The sequence below is a fragment of the Pantherophis guttatus genome, chromosome 2, assembly GCF_059756535.1.
Source record: "Pantherophis guttatus breed Tessera chromosome 2, ASM5975653v1, whole genome shotgun sequence".
Lineage (NCBI taxonomy): Eukaryota > Metazoa > Chordata > Lepidosauria > Squamata > Colubridae > Pantherophis > Pantherophis guttatus.
Genome location: NC_142064.1, coordinates 264919427 through 264937419, shown reverse-complemented (window position 1 = coordinate 264937419; position 17993 = coordinate 264919427). Strand labels below are relative to the sequence as shown.

Here is a 17993-nt window from a genome sequence, read left to right as displayed (position 1 = left end):
TTGATATTCTGCTATTCCCCTCATGCTAGTTTTAATGTGTCTTAGAGAAACGCAACGTTCAGTTTCATCCTTCTGCATCCTGAATGTCTTCCAGATTTTGAGGCCAGAATTTCTTAGCCAGCATATCCTTTGCACAAACTATCTGTGAGTCATAAGCAGAGTTTCTGAGTGGTCCCAGTAAGCTGCTGAAGCTTCTAAAAAAATTACATGGTAAAAAAATATGCACAGAGGTTGTAGCTTGAGAAGTAAAAGCATTGTGGTTTTGAGTGCAGGGTTCTTAGGTTCATAAACTCCTCTTGCTATGATTTTGTAGTCTTGGAGGTGCCGGCTTGTTACCCTGGTGGTAGCAGCACCAAGATGCTGACAAATTTGTTGCAACTGCCTTGGTGTTGGAGCTTTGAAAAAGAAATTATATGATGGAAAATGTTGCTTTTCTAAAAAAACGCATTAAATAGCTTTTAAGAATGAAAAAACAGATATTGTCTGCATTGCTGTGAAAGAGGTTTTTTTGGTTGGATATTCTGTTATTATCGGGACACGGTGGCTCAGTGGCTAACATGCTGAGCTTGTTGATCGAAAGGTCGGCAGTTCAGCAGTTCAAATCCCTAGTACCATGTAATGGTTGGTGCGGCGCCTGCGGTGGGGACGCTGGCGTCGCGGACTGCACACACACACCCCGCGTCGAAGCAGCGGAGGTAGAAGTCGGGGGGAAGGAAGTGGGCGTCAAAGGAGGAGAGGGCGAATGGAAGACGTGGCTGTTGGTGGTGCCCGTGATGTTGTCAGCGCCTCCGCCAACGCCGTTGCAGCAGCCACCTGTTGGGATGGCTGGAGCCGAGGAAGAACACGAGGTGGGAGCCTCCATCGCTGACTTTTTAAAATCTTGGCAACTTTGGGCCGCCATGGGGCTTTGGGGTAATTCCCAAATTTTAGCTCCCATGGTGAGGCCTCCTTTATAACCATCTTGGGGGGCTATGACTGGGCATATAGGATGGTTGGAAGACCTGGAAGACCCGGGGAGGGGGTTAACAAGGGTTGAGGGGCTGTTGGAATTACTGCGTAGCCCTGGTCAACCCTCCCCCCCGGTCCTAGTTAGGCCATTATTAGGCCCTATGGCTAACATGCTTGCCCTGCCGGTTTCTGTTCGATGGAGGCGGTTCCCACCTATTTTCTATCTAGTACAGCTTGCCTGTACTATCCATCTGTACGCTGCCTGTATGAATATTGTGGACAGCTTACTTTCTTCTGGAGACTTTGGACTTGGCTCTGTTTGTTATCTAGCACGCTGGCTGTATGGAAAATGGCAGCTTACGGGAGGACGAACGGAGCCGGTTTCTATCATTGTTTCACCACCGATGGGATGTACCATCTCCATTCGATTACCCTCGAATTGGTTGGAACATTGGACTCCCCCACTGCTGTGAGAGGACAGTGAAGACTCTCCCATTTATGGTCAACCTGCCTTTTTTCAGGACAATTTGGACTATCATGGAGCCCTTGGCCATACCTTATCACTACCTCAAAGCTTAGATGTACTTAAGGGCACAGCTTCTTGCATTGCGAGACTCCCCGCTCCTGCAAGCCTGGCCCACCACGTTATCGAGGGCCTACCTCAATGACGGGTCTTGGAACCCAGAGAGGTGGCATGCGGCGAAGAGGGGGTTGAGGGGTCTTTTATGTAAATTTTTGGATAAATTTTTAAGGGGTCTGGGGGGGAGGGTAAAATTGGAACTAGAGTTGTGGGTTTGGGGGATAACCCACCAAGGGGAAGGTCGGGCCTGGCCACTATGCGCAGCGGGGGGGGAGATCCGGAGGAAATGGGGGGAGGTCGAGCTTGTCCAGATTGTGTTTTTACCATCGGTACTGTGAGGGGGAGGGGTAGATATGGTGGGAGCAGGGGGCCATATCATGTTAAGGGAGCGCGCATCCGCTGTCTTCAAGCAGTAGCGTGCTCTGGCCCCCAAGGCTCCACTCGTTCTCCAGATTGCACAGACCCTCAGGGCCCGTGCCTTCGACTGATGTTGTGCAATGCCAGGTCCGTAGTAAATAAAGCCCCCCTCATTTGTGATCTTGTTCAGGAGGGGGGAGCAGACCTGGCGGGTATTACGGAGACCTGGTTGGGCCTGAAGGGAGGGGTCCCTCTGGTAGAAATGTGCCCACCAGGCTTCCACGCATTCCATCAGCCGAGGTCACAGGGGAGGGGAGGGGGAGTAGCGGTTATTATTAGAGAAGGCCTTAGGCCAAGGGAGGCCACTATTCCTCAGACGGCCGGTTGTGAGACCCTCCTTGTGAAGTGGGGTCATGGGGTTCAGATGGGTTTGCTGATCACGTACCTGGCTCCCTGCCATGTGGCAGCAGCCCTGCCCGAGCTACTCAATGTTATCGCCGCGGTGGCGGTTGATACCCCCAGACTTATGGTCATGGGGGATTTTAACCTGCCGTCCGTGGGTGAGGCGTCTGAGGTGGCTCAGGAGTTCATGGCTTCCATGACCGCTATGGACCTGACCCAGCTAATTAATGGCCCTACGCATATGGGGGGAAACACACTGGACTTGGTTTTTGTCTCTGGACAGTGGCTGAGTGATCTTGGGATAGGGGATATAGTCATCGAGCCCTTGTCATGGTCGGATCACTCTCTCCTTCGCCGTAACCTTCAAACTGCTGCACCCCACCACAGGGAGGCGGAACCGATAAGATAGTACTGCCCCAGGCACCTGATGGAACCTGATAGGTTCCAGGTGGAGCTTGGGCCAATCCCTGAGGTTCTGGCTCACACCTCGACCGGAGACCTAGTGGCCGCCTGGGATAGGGCAGCCGCTGGAGCTCTGGATCGAGTTGTGCCTTTGCGGCCTCTGACCTGGCACCGATCTCACCTGGCTCCTTGGTTCACCGAGGAGCTGAGGGAGATGAAGCGCCGGAAAAGACGCCTAGAGAGTAGTTGGAGGGCCAGTCGTGCTGAATCTGACCGGACACTGGTAAGATCTCATATTAAGAATTACCTAGTGGCGATAAAAGCAGCAAAATGTACTCATTTCGCTGCTCTTATTGCATCATCAGATAATCGCCTGGCCGCCCTGTTTAGGGTGACCCGCTCCCTGCTCCACCAAGAAGCGAGGGAGGACCCCTTGGAGGGAAGAGCTGAGGATTTTGTTCAGTATCTGTATGACAAAATCACTCAGATTCGGGAAGATCTGGACTCCGACTGGGTAGACCCAGCGGGGATGACGGAGGCATGTCCTGTGAATGTTATCTGGGATGAGTTTGATCCTGTGACCCCTGAGGACGTGGACAGGATTCTGGGTAGACTGAACGCGACCACATGTTTGTTGGACCCGGTGAGACCTCTCCTCAAGAAGCCTTCCCTGGACCCGGCAGTATTGGCTAACTATCGTCCAGTCTCCAACCTTTGCTTTGTGGCGAAGGTTGTTGAGAGTGTGGTTGCACGTCAGCTCCCCCAGTACCTGGATGAAACGACGTATCTAGATCCATTCCAGTCGGGCTTCAGGCCTGGGTACAGCATGGAAACGGCATTGGTCGTGTTGGTAGATGATCTCTGGAGGGCTCGGGACAGGTGTTGCTCCTCTGTCCTGGTCCTGTTAGATCTCTCAGCGGCTTTTGATACCATCGACGATGGTATCATGCTGCACCGGTTGGAAGAGTTGGGGGTGGGAGGCACCGTACTATGGTGGTTCTCCTCCTTTCTTTCCGACTGGTCGCAGTCTGTGTTGACAGGGGGGGAGAGGTCGACCCCGAGGCCCCTTATATATGGGGCGCCACAAGGATCGGTCCTCTCACCTCTCCTGTTCAACATTTATGTGAAGCCGCTGGGTGAGATCATCCGTGGTTTTGGGGTGAAGTACCATCAGTACGCTGACGACACCCAGCTGTACATCTCCACCCCAGACCACCACAACGATGCCCTTGAAGTGATGTCCCGGTGCCTGGAGGCCGTACAGATCTGGATGGGGAGAAACGGGCTAAGACTCAACCCATCCAAGACCGAGTGGCTGTGGTTTCCGACGTCCCGATATAGTCAGCTGGTGCCATCGCTGACTATTGGGGGCGAATCATTGCCCCCACGGAAAGGGCTCGTAACTTGGGCGTCCTCCTGGATTCACGGCTGTCTTTAGAAGAGCACTTGATGGCCGTGACCGGGAGGATTTTTCATCAGGTTCGCCTGATCCGCCAGTTGCGTCCCTTTCTAGATCGGGACTCCCTACGCACGGTCACTCATGCCCTCGTCACCTCCCGTCTGGACTATTGTAACGCTCTCTACATGGGGCTCCCCTTGAGGAGCACTCGGAGGCTCCAACTGGCGCAGAGTGCGGCCGCGCAGGTGGTAATGGGAGCGACGTGGCACTCCCATGTAACACCTCTCCTGTGCGAGCTGCACTGGCTCCCGGTGGTCTTCCGAGTGCGCTTCAAGGTCTTATCACCTTTAGAGCGCTCCATGGCTTAGGACCTGGTTATTTACGGGACCGCCTGCTACCACCAATAGCCTCCCACCGACCAGTACGCTCCCATAGAGAGGGGCTCCTCCTGGTGCCGTCGGCCAAACAATGTTGACTGGCGGCCCCCAGGAGGAGAGCCTTCTCTGTGGGGGCACCTACTATCTGGAATGAGTTCCCCACGGAGATACGGAGGATCCCGGATCTGCGTACCTTCCGTCGCGCGCTCTAGATGTTCTTATTTCATCAAGCTGGCCTGACCTAAGTTTTTTCCGCTTTTTAAATGGAAATTTTAAATTTGGTTTTAAATTATTGGGGTTTTAAATTTTCAGCCAAATTATTTAATTCGTTTTATTTTATTTTAAATTTTGTATTTATATGTTTTATTCTATGGCTGTTCACTGCCCTGAGTCCTTCGGGAGTAGGGCAGTATACAAACTGAAATAATAAATAATAAATAAATAAATAATGGGGTGAGCTCCCATTATTTGTCCCAGCTTCTGCCAACCTAGCAGTTTGAAAGCATGTATAAAATGCAAATAGAAAAAATAGGGACCACCTTTGGTGGGAAGGTAACAGCGTTCCATGCACCTTTGGCGTTTAGCCATGTAGGCCACATGACCACAGAGACGTCTTCGGACAGCGCTGGCTCTTCAGCTTTGAAACTGAAATGAGCACCTCCCCCTAGAGTTGGCACATATGTGCGAGGGGAACTTTTATCTTATTCTGCTCTTTAGCTCATATTAGTTTTAATGTGTATTCTTTGTCTATTGAAATTCAATTAATATTTATTTCTAATCTGCACTTAATCCTTAATCATGACATAAAACTATTATTATTTTTATATTCAGAATCATACCCATTGCCCCCCTCTTTCTTGCCTTCTGGGGCTTTGGTTCTATGCATCAGACATCTCCAAGAGGAAAAAAGAAGTCACATTCTTTGCAATGAACTCTTGCGGTAGCCAGCAAAGCCATAAGCTCTTCCAAGTTCTTCTGTTTCCTGTCTTACTGTCCCACTTTATTCCCCCAAATAATCAGAAATCCATGGCTGATAAATATAATTAGTCCCCATTGGGGTAGATTTTTTTAAAATATAATTTTTAAATAGTTTTTTAAAAAAATATCTAAGTGCTTAGTGAACAGTCTGGGTCAATGTACTTTATACACAATACTAATAACAATACTGTTTAGATATACATAATAATACCTTTCAACTTCTAACATTTATGTATACATAGTAATTATAATGTATTCTATTATGTATGAATACTATTTTCCCAATTTCTATTTTCTACCTGTTTTCTAACCCTTAATGAAGCAATTGCCATCTTAAGTATTCTATATCTATCCATCATCTCTTGCCCTTTTTAGTATTTCAACTCTTACTGACTTTTTGACAAATCTCCCATGCTCCTCCCTTGGGATCTTGTATCTCCTTACATCACTCATATTTAATCTATTTCATCTGCCTCAACATCTACCTCTTGCTGTTGAATCCATCATCCATCAGTAATTCTTTCATCACTTCTGAGAGAACCCACTGAGGTAGATTCTGAACAGGGGTTCAGAATGCATGATTATGCATTACAGTCCAAGATTCAGAGGCTTTGGCCATTTTAAAGGTTTTTAGCTCTTAACCATAATGAGACATGATGACAGCTATGCAAAAAAAATGACATCAAAAATGAGTGAAGGGAAACATTAAATATGTTAATGTTTTAAAATTTAGAAACTTTCAAACATGTTTAAATTTGAAGCTACCTGGAGCTTGAGGCTCAGGCCAAAGGAGGTTCTTGGTTCCTCCTCGCCCCTGACCTGGCCCTGGTTGTGGGCATCCTTTTGCAGAGGGATCATTTGCAAAGTGATAGAAAATATATATATTCCCAGGATTTCTTAATGAGCATCTGCTGTAAGCTATTAAGAAAGACTGGGGGCTGCTTTCTGCCTCTAAGAACATGTTTCTCCATTTCTTCTTTGGAGAAATATAATATTCTAACACAGTCAGGGAAACCCGGAGACCTGGGTTATCCAGAGGTCTAGGCCGATCTAAAAGACGCCTTTAGTGAAAACAAGTGCTGCGCCTGTCCTGTTTCAAGAGAAAAAGGATGGTGGGTTGAGATTATGTGTGGATTTCCAAGGGATTAACAGTGTGCATAAAACAGCTGTATCCACTGCCGTTAATGAAGGACATGTTGGCCCGGTTGGCCGAGGGAAGCATGTTTACTAAACTGGATCTCCGGGAGGCATATTATGGAGGACCCTTCTAAGGTGAGACAGGTGATAGACTGGCAGGTGCCTAAGACCCGAAAGCAGTTACAAAGCTTTCTGGGGTTCTCCAACTTCTAACACCAGTTTATCCCAACGTTTGCCCAAGTGGCTCCGCCTCTCACGGACCTCCTAAAATCAAAACACCTGATGAGGAAATAACGCCCGGGTGGTCCGATACAATGGACCCTAGATTGTCATCGGGCCTTCGAACAAGTGAAATCACTTTTTGCGAAAGAACCGGTCCTCCGACACCCAGATCCGGCAAAACTGTTTCTGATACAGGCAGATGCCACTGATGTGACTGTGGCTGCAGTTCTTCTACAGAGGAATGAGGAGGGAGCACTGCAGCCATGTACATACACGTCATGAAAGTTAACAGAGACTGAGCATAATTGGCCAATCTGGGAAAAGGAGACCTTTGCTGTTAAGTGGGTGTTGGTGACCTGGCGACACCTTCTGGAAGGTGGTGGAGCAGGGGTGAAATGCTCCCGGTTCGGACCGGATCACCTGATCCTGTAGCAATGGCGGCAGGTGGTTCAGAGAACAGGTAGCAAAAATTCCTGCGCCCCCCCATACCCAGCTGAGTTGCGCGATCATCAGAGGCTGGGGTTTTTTTACTTTTAAAAGCATTTTTTCTACAACCACTTCGGCTGATAAAAATGCTTTTAAAAGTAAAAAAAAAGCCTCCGATGATCGCACGGCTCAGCTGGGATCACCAGAGGCTTTTCAAAGCATTTTTTTCTGCAACCCCTTCCGCCGAAGAGGGTGTAGGAAAAAAATGCCTATAAAAGCCTCTGGCGATCCCAGCTGAGTTGCCTGATCGTCAGAAGCTTTAAAAGCATTTTTTTCTGCAACCTCTTCAGCCGAAGAGGCTGTAAAAAAAATGCCCTTAAAAGCCTCTGGCGATCCCAGCTGACTTGCTTGATCGTCAGAAGCTTTTAAAAGTATTTTTTGTGCAACCTCTTAAGGTTGTAGAAAAATGCTTTTAAAAGTAAAAAAAAAAAAAGTTGGCCATGCCCACCCAGTCACATTACCCCCCCACCCCCACCAAGCCACACCCACAGAACCGGTAATAACAAATTTTAGATTTCACCCCTGTCGTTGAGTACCATTTGAAGTGTGGACGGACCACAAGAACTTGGGGGCTTTGCAACAACCCAGGAGGCTGTGGTCAAAACAAGTGAGGTGGGCTCTGTATTTCAGACGATTCAATTTCACTTTGAAATACATACCCACAGGGAGAAATTTCCTGGCTGATGCTCTGTCCCGGAAGCCACAATATGAGAGCACCAGGGAGGAGGTAGTGCAAGCCATCATACCATCATACCGAAACCACCGAAGCCAATCATTGATTGTCACCCAGTCGCCATCTATAACCCAGCAGGTTCCAGTGGGGCTGTTCCGCAGGCCATCCAAACCGCATTACCAAGAGACCAGTGGTATAGTGAAAATCGCTCTGTCCTTACACTTAGGGATGGCTTTCCTTGGAAGGGGTCAAAGCTGTTCACCCAGATGTGCGGTTAAGGGTACTACAGTGCTGTCATGACGATCGACCTGCTGGACACTTTGGGTATTTAAAGACATTGCACCTCGTCAATCGCCAGTTCTGGTGGCCCTCTATGAAAAAAGATGTAGCGGAATATGTACGGAGCTGTGTGGTGTGCGCTACCATGAAAACCCAACCAGGGAAACCATTAGGCTTATTGCAAACAATAGCAGACCCCACACATCCCTGGGAACAGATAGCCATGGACTTTATCGTGGAGCTACCAGAGAGTCAAGGAAATATAGTCATCTGGACTGTGATAGACATGTTCTCTAAACAAGCCCATTTTATACCCTGTCCTGGTCTCCCTTCTGCCAGGTGGTTAGTTAAGTTGTTTATAGTTCATGTCTATCACCTCCATGGGGTACCCCAGAAAATATCAGACAGGGGGGTGCTGTTTACCGCCAGATTTGGGCGGGAACTCCTGACAAGAATTGGTTCATCGCAGGGTTTCAGTTCAGCATTCCATCCTGCTACCAATGGAGCAGCCGAAAGAGCCAATGCCATGGTGGAACGTTACCTGAGATGCTATATCAAACATCAGCAAATGGACTGGGCAGACCTACTGCCATATGTTGAAGTAGCATATAATAATGCTGTACATAGCAGTACAGGGTTTACTCCATTCCATTTCAGTGTCGGGCAGGGAGTTCATGCCGATACCAGAGTGCCCTAGTATAGATCCAGCCAATATAGGAGTCAAAGAATGGTCAGACCGAATGAGGAACGTATGGGGAAGCGTCAAGAAAGCCCTAAACCACACGGCTACAGGTTACAAAAAGCTGGGGGACAAAAAGAGCTCCACCCATGTTCAGGGTGGGTCAACCAGTGTACCTTTCTACCAAGTATCCGAAACTACCCTGCAAGAAACTAGGCCCTAAGTTTATAGGGTCCTTCCCAATAATACGAGTCATTAATCCGGTAAGCGTGCAACTCCGTCTTCCCCAATTACTAGGGAAAACCCATCCGGTATTCCATTGTAGCCTACTCTGACCAGTCCATATAACTCCCCTGAGGGGCCTCAGGATTGCCCCTTCACCTCCTACCATGGTAGGAAGGGAACAACACTATGAGGTAGAGGACATACTAGATACCTCCTGGCACAAAAAGGAACTCCAATATTTGATAATGTGGAAAGGGTATCTGCTGTCAGAGGCATCCTGGGTCCCGATGGAGGACGTCAAGGCCCCGAGACTGACCACTAGATTCCACAGGAAGAATCCAGACAAATCCAGGGCCCCTGACCTGTGCTACCACTCACTGTAATCTTTATATTCCAGGCGTGGTCCTCATGGTAGGGGTCCACATGTCATCCCCGGCGCAGCCAGCGCTGCCACAGCCCACCGAGCTAACCTTGATCCTACTGTCTCCAGGAGGCCGCCAGCCACTGCTACAGCCTACTCTCATTCCTGACATATGGATGTCAGTCTGTACCGATAGAGCATCTTCTAACCATCATCATCAAGATTTGGAGTCTTTTATTTCGGAACCTGACACCCATTCAGTTATGAAATTTATTTGTTGACTTGGGTCAATCGTGAGTTCATAGAATTGCATATACATACCCGTTTCCCTGAAAATAAGACATAGTTTTATTTTCTTTTGGGGCTCAAAATGAGCACCACTTCTTAGTTTTGGAGGATTTCTTAGCCGCTTACTTTAGGACCATCGCAGCTAGGGCAAGCACACCCCAACACTTGTTGCACAGCCGTCTGACGTCTTCTGTGGCTGCGAGTGGCCATATACTACATAGCTTGTCGTGCAGCCCATGCAAGCTGCCGTTTGCTGCAGGATGTAGTGTGGCGTGTTCATTACCACAGTTCACAGCAGGGATGAATCCAGGGTCCACTGAAAATGGTGGCTACTTCCAGGACAAAATCATGAGGCCCAAGGATGCACGTCCTTCCCTCTGTCCCCACCATGAGGTTCAGAGATATTCAAAAGGTAAGAAGGAGGAGGGTGTGAGGTTGGGTGGGGTGGGAGTCAGGTGTAAGGGGACGCTGGGAGGGAGTGAAGGGCCCAGGGGACACAAGGGTTAGGATACAGAGTACAAGGATGTCTTGGAGGGAGAGGAGGCCTAGAGAAGCCTATGGCATGCAAGCCTGGCCATGCACTAGATCTCCAAGAGTTTTCCCCAGCTCTGAGTAGACAGTGTTCAGCATAGCAACTCACATATTTGATTAATGGCTGCCTCAGGGAGAGCAGAGGGATTTGGGTAGTTAAGGAAAGCAAAATAGAAAAGCTCACCCAAAATTCCTTTTTGAGGAATTCAACTACTTCTGGGAAAGGAAATATAAAGAAGCTTCTGCTGATAACTAGAAACTAGTAGTTAGCCATTTTCCTTTTCTCTCCACCTACAAATTTAATCCTGAGAAATGTTTGAGCAAAATGAATCAGGCCAAAATTCAAACAATCAATTTCTCACCTAAACTTTCAATGGGAGATCACAAATGAAATTCCAGCATTCTCTAAACTCATCTACTATTCCTCATATAGATTACCTTGTGTGCAATAAGGGATGATTAATGCTTGAAGTAATGTCCACAGACTGGTCATTTCAAAGATTTCTTCATGGTGTGAGTCCTCTGGTGTCTCACAAGACTGGAATTATAACAAAAACGTTTCCTACAGATAGGACATATAAAGGGTTTATCTTCTGTGTGAGTCTTCTGGTGTGTCACCAGGCTTGAAGTGTGACTAAAACTTTTCCCACAATCAGAACATTCATAGGGTTTCTCTCCTGTGTGACTCCTCTGGTGTCTTAGAAGATTGTAATTATCACTGTAGCTTTTCCCACAGATAGGGCATTCAAAAGGTTTCTCTCCTGTGTGAGTCCACCGGTGTATTACCATCTGGCTATTCTGACTGTAACGTTTCCCACAGTCAGGACATTCAAAGGGTTTCTCTCCTGTGTGAGTCCTCTGGTGTGTCACCAGATTGGAATTACTACTAAAGCTTTTCCCACAGATAGGACATTCAAAGGGTTTTTCTCCTGTGTGAGTTCTCTGGTGTGCTACCAGGTGGGAATTTTGACTGTAACGTTTCCCACAGTCAGGACATTCAAAGGGTTTCTCTCCTGTGTGAGTCCTCTGGTGTGTCAGCAAATTGGAATTATCACTAAAGCTTTTCCCACAGATAGGACATTCAAAGGGTTTCTCTCCTGTGTGAGTCCTCTGGTGTATTACCAGGTGAGATTTCTGACTGTAACATTTCCCACAGTCAAGACATTCAAAGGGTTTCTCTCCTGTGTGAGTCCTCTGGTGTGTCAGCAGATTGGAATTATTACCAAAGCTTTTCCCACAGTCAGGACATTCAAAGTGTTTCTCTTCTGTGTGCGTGATCCTGTGTCTCAGGAGGTTGGAATTTCTAATGAAACCTTTCCCACAATCTTGACACTCATAAGGTTTCTCCATGGAGTAAGGCAGGAATTATGACTGAAACTTCTCCCACAATCCGGCCATTGAACGGGTTTTTCTCCTTTATGATTCCTCTGGTCTATCACCAAGTTGGAATTATAACTGAAAGTTTTCCAACAATCAGAACATTCGAAGCATTTCTCTCCTATGTGAATCTTTTGGTTTAATTCTAGGCAGGAATTGTGACTTTCCCATAATCAGGACATTTGCAATCTGTGCTTTTCCCACAATAGGCAAATCTATGGAGCTTTTCTACAGCCAGTATTCTTGAGGAGGTAAACAAATATGGACAATGCCTTCTTTAGTGGTGCTATCATTCAAGCCGTTTTCTTCTTCACAGGGAGAAGCCTGTATTCCTGTCTGTTCTACGTGACTTTACTATTGACAGTTTCCTCCTCACGGACTTCCAGATATTTCCCTCTTTTTCTGAATGATAAATAATCTCTCTTCACTTTTCATGTAATGTATCCTTCAGTTCTGCATAATCTGCTTATTCTTTTTTGATTTTCTCTCTTTTGTCTAACAGCTGCTGGAGGAAGAGCATCATTGTATGATTTTCTGAAGGAAACGGAACATATTTTGATTTCTGGCTTGATTTTCTTCCCTTTTCAACTTTGCTTATTATTTACAGTTGTCCAGAGTGCTCTTATTGCCATCCTCTTTGTCTGTAAGAATCAAAGAAAAGTGTAACTTTGTTTATAAAATGATTAGAGATGTGAGAAAAGAAAAAAGTATATATTACAATGAAAAAACAAACATGCCCCAATACTAGAATAATCACTTACATTATTGATGATTCATATGACACATGGAGTACTATTGAGATCCATGTTCAAATATCCATTCAATCAGATTCAGTTATTTAGTTGGGTCAATCATAAATTCTTAGCAATGCAAAGTATTATCATCAAATATATCTTGAAGTGTTGGGGATAGGTTATATCATTGCAGATATATGCATAGAGAGAAATAAAGATACACCCACCTACACATGTATACAGGGAGAAAATCTATGTTTTTCAAGCCTGACAAAATGTCCCAATTTGGTTACAGTCAAACCTTTGGAGCTAAATTTAGAGATGTGGGGGCTTTAGCTGATGAAATGATGCCGAAAGCCTCTGCAAGCTTTGAAGCACCACTTTTGCTCATGGAAGTCCTCAGCTGCAAATAAGAGCAGAAAATACTGTCTACAACCCCTCTGGTGAAATTCCAATTCAAGTAGTCTTCACTTAACCTACCACAATTGGAACTGAGCGTCACTAATCATTAAGCATGATGTCACATGACAGTGCCAACTTACATCTGTTTCTCTGTAGTTGTTAAGCAAATTACTGTGGGTTGTTAAAGGCAATTTCATATTTATTTATTTATTATTATTAATTATTATTAATATGACCGTGACTTGCAAATTCCTGCCAGTATATCCACTGATTTTGCTGGTCAGAAGCTATCTGGGAAGGCTACAAATTGGGATCGTGAGTGTGGGATGCTGCAGCCATGATAAATGGCAGAACCCGAATTGCTGTGATTTCTTTTCCTAAACCTTCAAAACTAGAGTCACTGCTGACGTGCGGTCACTGAACAAGTGCTAGGATTACCACAAATTCTGTGGACTAGGTGCACGTCTGCTTCTACTGTGCCATAGTAACTTGAAGTCTCAGGGAAGAAGTGGTAAGTGAGGACTACCTGTGCAACCAAATATGTCAAAAGATCCTCAATAGCTATTTCTTAGAAGTGCTGGATTAAGCACAATTGAACCTGGTTAATACATGGATGGTGGGACAGGAAATACCATACTTATTGGCAAGACATGGAAGTAAAAAAAACTTGTAAATTTTATTCATCTGTCATTTTCAATACACATGTAGATTACAAACTATATCAAGAGGGCAACATCTTGCATAAAAATCCTGAAGGAGAAAACAATGCAAGGAGCATGGGAAACACTGGAAAATATGATCATATAAGCCCAGTCCAACACAATATCACTAAAAAGGGAAAACAAGAAATCCAAGAACCAGCATGGTTGCAGAAAGATCTCTCTGATAAACTGAAAGACAAAAAGGATAAGTATAAAAAATTGAAAGAGGGACACATAACTAACGCAGAATACCAGCATATAGCCCAAATCTGCAATGATGAAATGAAGCTCATGCTGAGAATGAACTAACACTTGCAACAAATTTCAAAAATAATTTAAAAGCACGTATAAAACAAGAAAAAAGTCAAGGAAACAATCAGTCCATTAATGGAAGACGATGGCAAGGAAGTGACGGGCAGTAGAGACACAGCAGAGCTACTTAATTCATTATCTGCATCTATCTTCAGGCAAAAAGAAAAAATAGCCAAACCTACCAAAAACAGAACTGTAAAAGGCAGACTAGGAATACAAATTAAAACAGGCAAGAAAATGATAGGAAAACATCTGTCCATTCTGGACTAGTTCTAACCACCAGGACTACATTGATTACATCCCAAAGTTCTGAAGGAGCCAGCAGAGGTGATCTAAGAACCATTTAACCACAGATTTCAAAGATCTTCACACACCAAGGAACTACCGGTGGACTGGAAAAGAGCTGATGTAGTTAGGGGGGGAAAAGGTGCATCTTATACTCCGAAAAATATGGTAGTTCCCATCTTCAAAAAAGGATCATAAAACTACAGGCCAATTAGCCTGACATCACTACCTGGGAAGATCCTGGAAAAGATAATGAAACAATAATGAAGCAAACACCTAGAAGCAAGCAAATACTGTATATAACCAGAAGCCAACATGGGTTTGTCAAAAAGAGATCATTCCAAACAAATGTTATTTCATTCTTACACAAAGTGACTAAATTAGTGGACCAATACAATACGTAGTATGATTAGATTTCAGTAATGCAGTTGACAAAGTAGACTATAACTTACTTCTTGGTAAATTAGAAAAATGTGGGACAGGTACATCCATCCACACAGATGGATTCTTAACTGGCTGACAAACCACCCTCAAAGTGTATTCCTTAATGGGATTACATCTATATGGAGGGAAGTAAGCAGTGGGTACCCCAAGGTCCTGTTTTAGTACTCTTTAATATCTTTGTAAATGCCTTAGATGAAGGAATCGAACGGGAATGCATCAAATTTGCAAATGACACCAAGTTGGCAGGAATAGCCAATACCTCAGAAGATAGGCTCAAGATAGAGAATCTCGATAGATTTGAACACTGGGCCCTACCTAAGAAAATGAAATTCGAGGGAGGAAAAATATAAGGTTTTATACTTATGCAAGAAAACCAAATGTACTGGTACAGAATAGGTAGAACCTGTTTACCTTGTAAAAAGGCGAGGATAAAATCAAAACTGTTGCAAGATACTAGAATAAGAGGAGGTTTTGGTTTGCCTAATTGGGAACTGTATTATCAAGCAACAAATCTGATGTGGATTAAGGAATGGATAATGCTAAGAAATACCAGATTATTGACTTTAGAAGGACATGATTTATTGTTGGGATGGCATGCTTTTTTATGGTAGATTAAAAAAGAACACTATTTAAAAATTCCAGTCTTGTTGTCAATTATTGAAGCATTTTCATATTCAATAATTTTTAAAAAGGAACTAATTGTTAGATATAGTGAATTATTGAATGAAAAGGGTGAACTTAAATCTTTACAAGAATTGGAAGAACAAGATATAAAGATGAATTGGTTTTCCTATTTGCAAATACATTCTAGATATGATAAAGGTTTTTATAATAATTTGACTAATTTAGACAAAATCTTAACAGGTACTGATGACAATGTAATTAAAAAACTATATGGATATTTACTAGAGGTTACATTGGAAGAAGAAAAGTTAAAGAAACAATGATTGCATGGGGGAAAAGTTTTGGATATGGAATTGACTTAGAGAAATGGCAAAAACTGTGGTCACAAAATTATAAAATGATAATGTCAACTGCATATAAAGAAAACTTTCTATGTTTTACAGGTGGCATTTACCCCATGAGAATAGCAAGAATGTTCAAGAATACATCTGAAAAATATTGGAAATGTCATCAGACACCAGGCTCATATTACCATGTGTGGTGGACATGCGTAAAGGCAAAAAGATACTGGACTAAAATCCACACATGGTTGGAAAAAATGACAGAAAAACACATAGATCTTAAGCCAGAGATTTTTTTTACTGGGGATTGTACCTGAAATATATAATAGAGAACTGAGATATTTGATTGTGAATGTATTAACAGAGGGTAGAATTGTGTTTGCTAAAAATTGGAAAAATGAGAAGCAACTTCGAACTAAGGAGAAACTTCTGACGCTGAGAACAGTTAACCAGGGGAAGGATTTGCCTTCAGAAGTTGTGGGAGACCCATCACCAGCAGAAACTTGCAGCCCCCAGTTTCCCAGCCTGCAGCACCAGTGGGCTTCCATTTGGGGAGGGAAGCAGCAGCAGCTGAGAGGCTTCAGCCCAGTTGCTTCTCCGCTTCCAGGCCGTGGAGGGAACCGAACAGCCCGACTTGCTCCCGGACTCTCCTCCCACCTGCAGCCCTCAACACACCTGCCAGCTTCGACCCTGGAAAGAGCACAAAAGCCGCTCTGCACACCAACTTCCTCCCATCAGTCATCCGGAAGAGGAAGTTTGGCTGTCCCAAAGGTGCTTTTTCAAAAGGAAACTCGACTGCCTTCTACTCTTCCCTCGCCTTCCAACCTCTCTAGCAATAAAGTACTCTATGGTTTTAACTCCTTTAAGCTCAACCACAGATGATATCCGCTTTCTAGGCACAGGTGTTGCCTGTTTGACCACCATCTCCTACCAGGAGGCAGAAAAACATGCTTCTCCAGCCTCTGTCTAAGGCCTTTGCAACATGTTTCCACTAATTAAATGCTATCAAGTCGTTTTTGTCTTCTGAGCCTAGTGAAATGTGATGCTGCTTATCTTACAAAGATTAGCTATGTGTTCAGTGGTAAAAGTTCATGAAGGTTTTATAGAATTACACAATCAGCTTTCTTAGGGGTGGCTCTCAGTGGAGATCAAAACCTCTCTAATACCCCAAAATCTGATTTCCTGTGGCTCCCAGGATTTTAGGACATGGCAGCACCATCAGGCCAGACACTGCAGGGGAGACAGCTTCACTCCTGCTGGCCAGGGCTGCGTCCAAGAGCATCAACCACCAAGCTTCATTCCTGAAGGAGGAAATTTTATATCTCCTAAATGCCATGTATAAATTCTGTAAATTTGCTTGCGCTGAAGCAGGGGTGAAATGTAAAATTGGTTACTACTGGTTCTGTGGGCGTGGCTTGGTGGGGGGCATGGCTTGGTGGTGGTCATGTGACTGAGTGGGCGTGGCCATTTTATTTTTATTTTTTAAAGCATTTTTAACTAGTAAAAAATGCTTTAAATAGTAAAAAAAATGATCAGCACCTGAGCAGCCTGATCCCCCTCACCAAGCCAGATCCAATGCCTCCTAGCCCCAAAGATTGCAAGCCTTTCTACCTCGGCCACCCAGTCTGGGAGATGACCCCAGGGGGGGCAGAGAGAGAAACAAATTGCTTGGCTGATCCCCCTTTTCACTCACCCCGAGCTTTCTGTTGCGGATATTCACGGCTTGCTTCACAGGCCCGGGATTGTCACCCTCGTCTTCTTTCTCCTCCTCTCCAAGTGGAAAAACACCAGGAGCAAGTGCAAAAAGAAGTGTTTGCTTGCTCCTGGCGTTTTTCCATTAGCCAGGAAACTTTTGTACCTGTGAAGGCAAGTCTGGCTTCCTTCGCTAAAAATCTCACCAGTATTGGTATGCGCGTGGCGTGTGTGTGTGTCTGTGTGTGTGTGTGTGTGTGTGGATGTCAGGCATGGGCTGCTGCGAAGACCAGGAGCAAAAAGACACACACACACACAAGCTGCGTGCACAGCTGTACTGTACAGATGTTTTTAGCGAACAGCATAGGAAGCCAGACTTGCCTTCACAGGTATGAAAAATTCCTTACAAATGGAAAAACATCAGGAGCAAGCAAGCGCTTCTTTTTGCACTTGCTCCTGGCGTTTTTCCACTTGGAGAGGAGGAGGAGGAGGAGGAAGAAAACGAAGGCGTGTGAAGCAAGGCATGAAAATCCGCAGCAGGAAGCTTGGGATGAGTGAAAAGTGGGAGCAGCCGAGCACTTTGTTTCTCTAGAACCGGTAGAAAAGAATGCTTAAAAAGTAAAAAAAAAAAAAGTTCCCATGATCGCGCATCGCTCAGCTGATCGTCAGAACTTTTTAAAAACTTTTTAAGCATTTTTTTCCTACCGGTTCTCTTGAAGTAAAAGCATGAAGTAACAATGACTGGGCGGGTGGGCGG

The 17993-nt window shown here is 45.1% G+C and overlaps 1 protein-coding gene across 2 annotated transcripts in view; it reads right to left on the bottom strand.

Moving 5' to 3' along the window:
* Positions 1-9722: 9722 nt before the first annotated feature.
* The window catches only part of LOC117658952 (uncharacterized), a 33682-nt gene continuing 25411 nt past the window's right edge, over positions 9723-17993 (bottom strand). Inside the window, exons 1-2 of one of the 2 annotated variants that reach the window (XM_087884113.1) lie at positions 16220-16534; positions 9723-12342 (exon numbers count right to left, since the gene is read on the bottom strand). In XM_087884113.1, coding sequence (XP_087740239.1) covers positions 10814-11674 — 861 coding nt within the window. In that variant the 5' untranslated portion in view covers positions 11675-12342; positions 16220-16534 and the 3' untranslated portion in view covers positions 9723-10813. Of the gene's footprint in view, positions 12343-16219; positions 16535-17993 lie in introns of those variants that run through there. The other variant, XM_087884114.1, reaches the window with a different exon arrangement.